At 51.3% G+C, this 7,002-nt stretch overlaps 1 protein-coding gene across 1 annotated transcript; it reads right to left on the reverse strand.

The window, feature by feature from the left end:
* Positions 1-2,776: 2,776 nt before the first annotated feature.
* Positions 2,777-6,057, reverse strand: LOC119309627 (pentatricopeptide repeat-containing protein At4g30825, chloroplastic-like). The gene has a single exon (XM_037585597.1). It carries the CDS (start codon positions 5,850-5,852, stop codon positions 3,060-3,062), a length of 2,793 nt encoding a protein of 930 aa, XP_037441494.1. The 5' UTR covers positions 5,853-6,057; the 3' UTR covers positions 2,777-3,059.
* Positions 6,058-7,002: the final 945 nt, after the last annotated feature.

The raw sequence follows: 7,002 nt of genomic DNA on the forward strand, positions 1-7,002 counted from the left end.
AGTGTTGGTCCGAACCGAGCGATGTCCGGCGCCCCCTGGGCAACCAGGGTCTATGCCAACCCGACATCTGGCTCATCCGGTGTGCCCTGAGAATGAGATATGTGCAGCTCCTATCGGGATTTGTCGGCACAGCGGGAGGCTTTGCTGGTCTTGTTTTACCATTGTCGAAATGTCTTGTAAACCGGGATTCCGAGTCTGATCGGGTCTTCCTGGGAGAAGGTCTATTCCTTCGTTGATCGCGAGAGCTTGTCATGGGCTAAGTTGGGACACCCCTGCAGGGTATAATCTTTCGAAAGCCGTGCCTGCGGTTATAGGCAGATAGGAATTTGTTAATGTCCGGTTGTAGATAACTTGACACCAGATCCGTATTAAAACGCATCAACCGCGTGTGTAGCCGTGATGGTCTCTTCTCGGCGGAGTCCGGGAAGTGAACACGGTTTCTGGGTTATGATTGACGTAAGTAGGAGTTCAGGATCACTTCTTGATCATTGCTAGTTGACAACCGTTTCTTTTGCTCTCTTCTCGCTCTTATTTGCGTATGTTAGCCACCATATATGCTTAGTCGCTGCTGCAGCCTCACCACTTCACCCCTTCCTTTCCCTTTAAACTTTGCTAGTCTTGATACCCATGGTAATGGGATTGCTGAGTCCTCATGGCTCACAGATTACTCCAACAACAGTTGCAGGTACAGGTTGTGCGATGATCATGACGCGAGAGCGATGCTTGCTTGCGTTGAGTTCTTCTTCTGCTTCTTCTTCGATCAGGGGATAGGTTCCAGGTCGGCAGCCTGGGCTAGCAGGGTGGATGTCGTTTGAGTTTCTGTTTGTGTTTCATCCGTAGTCGGATGATGCTCTGATGTATTGTGATGTTGTATTCATGCGGCATTGTATGCCTTATGTATGTATCCCCATCTATTATGTAATGTTGATGTAATGATATCCACCTTGCAAAAGCGTTTTAATATGCGGGTCTATCCTTGGTGGGACCTTCGAGTTCCTTTTGGATAGGATCGCATATTGGGCGTGACACGTCACGCTGACCGTACGTGTGTTGAACGCGGAGGTGCCGTCCGTTCGGCGCTAGGATCTCCGGTGATAGGATCACGACGAGAACGACTACCTCAACCCCGTTCTCTTGAACGCTTCCGCACGCGATCTACAAGGGTATGTAGATGCATCTCTCTCTCTCGTTGCTAGATGAACTCATAGATGGATCTTGGTGAACGTAGGAAAAATTTTATTTTATGCAACGTTCCCCAATAGGCCTGTGCATCAGTTCGACGTGTCCAACGCCTTCTTGCACGGCCACCTGGCTGAGCAGGTGTTCTGTGAGCAGCCCACCGGCTTTGTCGACGCCACGCATCCAGATCATGTGTGCTTGCTCTCCCATTCGCTCTACGGGTTGAAGCAGGCACCTCGAGCCTGGTACCAGCACATCGCCGCCTTCCTGCAGACGCTCGGATTTACATCGACTCGCTCCGATGCGTCCCTCTTCGTGTATCATCACGGAGTTGACACGGCCTACTTGCTGATGTACGTCGACGACATCATTCTGACGGCATCCATTGTCGTGCTCCTCCAGCGGCTTACTGCTTGTATTCGTGATGAGTTTGCCCTGAAGGATTTGGGTCCTCTGCATTATTTTCTTGGCATTGCGGTGGTTCGACGGCCATATGGGTTCTTCCTGCATCAACAGCGCTATGCCCATGAGCTTCTCGACCGAGCTGGCATGCTTAACTGCAAGCCTGCTCCCACGCCAGTCGACACCAAGGCCAAGGTCTCCGCTTTGGAGGGTTTGCCTGCCTCTGATGCGTCCTTCTACGCTCCATTGTGGGCGCCCTGCAGTACCTGACCCTGACGCGCCCCGACTTGCAGTATGCCGTTCAGCAGGTCTGTCTTCACATGCATGCTCCGCGCGACTCTCACCGGACTCTGGTGAAGCATATCCTCCGATACATACGCGGCACCCAGTCCTTGGGACTTATGTTGACGGCCTCCACCTCCACCGACCTCGTCGCCTACTCTGATGCAGATTGGGATGGCTGCCCGGACACACGGCGCTCCACCTCGGGGTACTATGTCTACCTTGGGCCGTCCCTGATCTCTTGGTCTTCCAAGCGACAGCCCACCGTCTCCCGCTCGAGTGCCGAGGCTGAGTATCGAGCAGTGGCTAACGCCGTTGCTGAATGCTCTTGGCTCCGTCAGCTGCTCCAGGAGTTGCTTTGTGATGTTTACAAGGCTACGCTCGTCTACTGCGACAACGTCTTCGCCGTTTACCTCTCCGCCAACCCGGTCCATCATCGTCGAACGAAGCATATTGAGCTCGACATACACTTCGTTCGTGAGCAGGTGGCTCTTGGGCGCATCCGGGTCCTCCACGTTCTGACGGCGCAGCAGTTCGCCGACGTCATGACGAAAGGACTGCCTATTTCTGTTTTCGAGGAGTTCAGGTCCAGTCTTTGCGTCTCCGGCGACGCTTCGACTGCGGGGGGTGTTGAATATATGGTTTGTGCATGTATATTGTATAGCTTCGACTGCGGGGGGTGTTGAATATATGGTTTGTGCATGTATATTGTATAGCCTGGCCCACCTCCTAGTCTTTGTATAGTTGAGGTTGTGGCCCACTTTGTACTCCATATATACGTGCGCTTTGCACCGATCAATACATCGTGAAGCATTGCCAAAACAATCGTTTCCAACACAAAGATTCAGGCAAATTTCTTCCCAAATAAAGGCAGGGGCGGGAGAAACCACATGAGAGTTTCTGAATGACAGGAGAAGCACAAACACATCCGAATTGGATTTCTTATTGACTTTCTTTGATCCATCATCACAACTTTTCAACCCCTTGTCATGGCACTAATGGCAGATTTACAATTGTGTGAATGTGGGGTACAAGCTTATAAACCCCTGTAACACATACAGAACAATCAGGCAATCAGCTATGCTGCTCTATACAATGTCACTATATATCAATATATGTATGTACTCGATAGAAGAGAACAATGACAGTGTTTTCACAGTATTATGTGCAACCAAACCCTGAATGCTCATGGCGCATTATGGTCGAGCTCCGACGCCTACAACTCCGGTTTGCTTCATCCAGAGGGACCACTTGACTGCCTCTAGGAAATTCTCATTCCTCTGTAGAGCTGCTATGAGGTTAGTATACGTCACTCGATCCGCGTTGATACCTTTGATCCTCATCTCCTGCATCAGCTTGACAGCATCTTCGGGCATTCCCGCTATCCCGTAAGCCTTTATCAATGTATTGTAACTGTACAGGTCTGGCTCAACGCCACGGCTCTTTAGTTCTGAAAGAACGTAGGCGACGCCTTCGATCCAACCCTTTCTCCCATATATGTTCATCATAATATTGTAAGTGTAATGGTCGAAGTCACATCTTGCTCTCCTCATTTTCTGCAGAACAGCAGAGAACTCCTCCAGCTGGCCTGACTTTCCATAAGCATTCAGCATGCAATTGTACGCCTCGAGAGAAACCGGAAACCCTGCGTCCTGCATCTTTTGGACGAAGTAATTCATGCTGCGGAAATTCCCGCTCTGCGCGTACGCCGCAATGATAGTGTTGTATGATATGGTATCTGCCAGTCCTTGCTTCCGGGCCATGCTAAACACCTTCTCAGCCCTGTTGAAAAGCCCAGCTTTTCCATATATATCTAGCAATACATTCAGGGTGACAGTGCTAGCCAGGTGTCCTAGTTGAATCATTTCGTCGAAAATTCTCGACAGCTCATCGACTGGTATCGCTGGGCCACAGCAGTTAATAATGCAGTTATACATGGCTTCATCGCATTCAACCTCGCTCTTGAGTATCCGATAATATGTATCAGTCAACTTCTCGAGCAAGCCACACTTTTGGTAAGTCCGGAGCATGTCAAGGAAAAGGTATTTATCAGGAACTATTTCCTTTTGTTTATCCATATCTGCCAGAACTGAGCAAGCATCTTCTGGTCTCCCAGCTTTATTATACATCCTCACAATTACACTATAAGCAATCATGTCAAGAACACAAGCTGAAGCCTTCAGTTCAAGGTACAAGGTTTCAGCATCAGTAAATCTCTCCATGGTGCTGAAAACATCGATCATAGTGCAGCAAATGCGGAGATTTGGATGCGTTCGGGATTCTGGCATCTGGCTGTATATCCTTACAGCATCTTCATAACTGCCAGCCTCTTTGCAAGAACATATCAAGATATGATACAGATTATCTTCAAAATCAGAATCTTTCCACTTCTTTTCGCGCAAAACACGAAGAGCTTCTTCTAATAAAGAATTCTGAACAAACGTTGTTACTAAAATAGAGCATGAGGTAGCATCATACAAAACCTTCTTGTAGAAGCATGATTGTAGAATTGATAGAACCTTATGCATCCTCCCTACTGTTCCGTATGCCCGGACAAGAATAGTAACAATAGATGAACACTGGCAGCCTGCTGCCCTCATATCCCTAAGAATTTCAGCCGCGCTTTCACTGTCATCATGCCTTGCTATTAAGTTAATCATCGTGTAGAAGTTGGACGCGTTTGGTTGAAAACCGGAACTCTTGAGCTTCTTGTAATACGAAATTGCCTCTTGGTGTTTATCTGCTCTACCAAAACCTTCTATCATTGATCTATAAGTGGTTTCGTCAGGAGCTAAACCAGAACTCACAAGTCTGTCAAACACTTCCTTCGCCTTCTGCATTTCAGAAACCTTCCCATACCCTGTAATCACAGTATTGTATGCCACAACATTTGGGGAAACACCACCATCTTCCATGGACTGCAACACCAATTCTGCTTCTTCCATTTTACCCTGCTGACTGTAAGCATTCAGCTGCACTAACCAATTCTCCAGGTTTGGAGCAACTCCATCATCTTTCATCAATGTGATAACCTCCTCAGACTTAACGAAAAGGCGTGAACGCGTGTACAAAGTAATCATGGCTGAGTAAGCATTGACACACTTGACATTGCATTCCCTCATTTTCGCGAAAGCGAATTCGGCCTCCTTGAGGCTCCCAGTCTTCTGGTAAAGGCCCATGAGCATACCAAATGTAGACACATTCGGCTGCACCTCCCTCTCCAGCATCATATGAAACCACTTCGTTCCCCAATCAGCAAGCCTCCTCTTGGCACACACATACATCAGCCCATTGAACGCCCGGGCATCGAGCCGGCAACCCGAAACGGCGACCATCTCGTGGAGCAACAGCTCGGCTCTCCTCCAGTCCTCCTTCCAGGCAATGGCCTGGAGAGCCAGCCGGTAGGCGTCGGCGTTCCCCTCGAGCTTCCCGTTGGCCTTCATCCACACGAAGAAGTCGAGGGCCTTCACATCGCTGTGCTTCTCCAGGCGGATCAGAACGGAGTTGCACTCCTCGATGCTGGACTCCCCGCTGACGCCGGACAGAATCGCATTCACATCGGGATCGTTCACCAGAACTCTGCGAACCTGCGGATCCTTTCTCACGGGGGCGCGCCTGGTAGCTCTCGCCGGCTTGTCTCCGCCCGGCGGTCTCCTCCATAACCTCCCCCCTTTCTTCCTCCCCGCGGAACTCGTCTGGCTTGCGGTGATGCCGTCCGCGAAATCCCGGCCAAGATCCGCTGCCACTCCGCCGGTGCGTGTGGCATCTTCAGACGGAGCGGACACACACAGCGTGGACTCCGCCCCGCCGCCGCCGCCGTCCTCCGAAGAGCAAACCGCGCCGTCCTTCAGAGTTGCCCTCGGATAGCTCCTCCAGGAAAAGAAGCCGTGGGATGTGGCGGCTCCAGCACGGACGTGCCGCCGGTCCGCCGCGTACCCGACGCTGGTTGGCAGCACGCGAGAGCTGAACCCGACCAAATCTAGCCCCATCTCAGATGGCTTCCCGGCCGGCAGCAATCGCCTACTAGCGTGGGGGCATGGGGGTTCCGACTGGAGCTCCACTCCACTGCAGTAGAGCGGAGGAGGAGTGGGGGCTGGCTGGCTGGCTGCGCGGGGTGGTGGTGGGTTCTTGGTGGGATAGCCGGATAGAGAGCGGGTGACGCAGGAGGGACAACCGTTGGGCTTGGAGCCGGCAGCAGCTGCACGAGCCCATCTAGCGAGGGCGAGCGCGAGGGGTGTGGTGGCCAGTGGCGTGATCTTCCGCCCGTCTAGGCCTGTGGTCCGAACCCCCCTCCGGGCTTCTTCGGTTCTTCCCTTCAGCATCGCGACAATATGTTTGGACACGTGGAGTTCTTTTTGCCGCAATATAAATCTGATGTTAGAACATCTACAGGAGGACGCCTCAAACCTCCCCCATACCGCCACGTGGCCCGGCCAGTGACCGGTCAAATAAAACCGACCCAGACGTTTACCTCAAACGGGCCTCAAATACCCAGGATGACCGGCACAACTCATATCCGACCCAAATATGGAACGGATAGGAGGAGGCCCGGACGTGTTGGACTGATGCCATGTCCCACAGGGAAACACGTAGAAACCAATAGTCTGACAGTCGTCTCCTCTAGTGGGGGTGCGAACACCGTGTGGCGCCGCTCCGGCTCACCGTATGAGGCCAAAGACCGGCTTTTTAAGCCGTCCAACGTCCCCAACCCTAGTCACAACCTCTTCCTTCCTCTCTGCGCCGCCAGTCCAAGCCCATTTGTCTCCGTCTCCACCCTCCTTTTCCCTCACCGTCTGACATGGCCCGACAGAAGAATATCACCTACGCTATGCTAACGCCGGAACACCATTTTCAAATCGAGGAGGAGATACGGGAGAGGCGTGATACGTCTCCAACATATCTACTTTTCCTAACGTTTTTTCTCTTGTTTTGACTCTATTTGCATGATTTGAATGATACTAACCCGGACTGACGCTGTTTTCAGCAGAACTACCATTGTGTTATTTTTGTGCAGAAATAAAAGTTCTCGGAATGGAACGAAACTTTGCGAGAATTTTTTATATCAAATAAGAGAATTTCTGGAGCCAGGAGGTACCTAAGGGGGCACCTGGGTGGGTACAACCCATCAGGGCGCGCCTG

The sequence above is a fragment of the Triticum dicoccoides genome, chromosome 5B, assembly GCF_002162155.2.
Source record: "Triticum dicoccoides isolate Atlit2015 ecotype Zavitan chromosome 5B, WEW_v2.0, whole genome shotgun sequence".
In the NCBI taxonomy this organism is placed as follows: Eukaryota; Viridiplantae; Streptophyta; class Magnoliopsida; order Poales; family Poaceae; genus Triticum; species Triticum dicoccoides.

Excerpts from the sequence above, each read along its gene's own strand:
- LOC119309627 (XM_037585597.1), bottom strand. The coding sequence starts at position 5,852 with ATGGGGCTAGATTTGGTCGGGTTCAGCTCTCGCGTGCTGCCAACCAGC.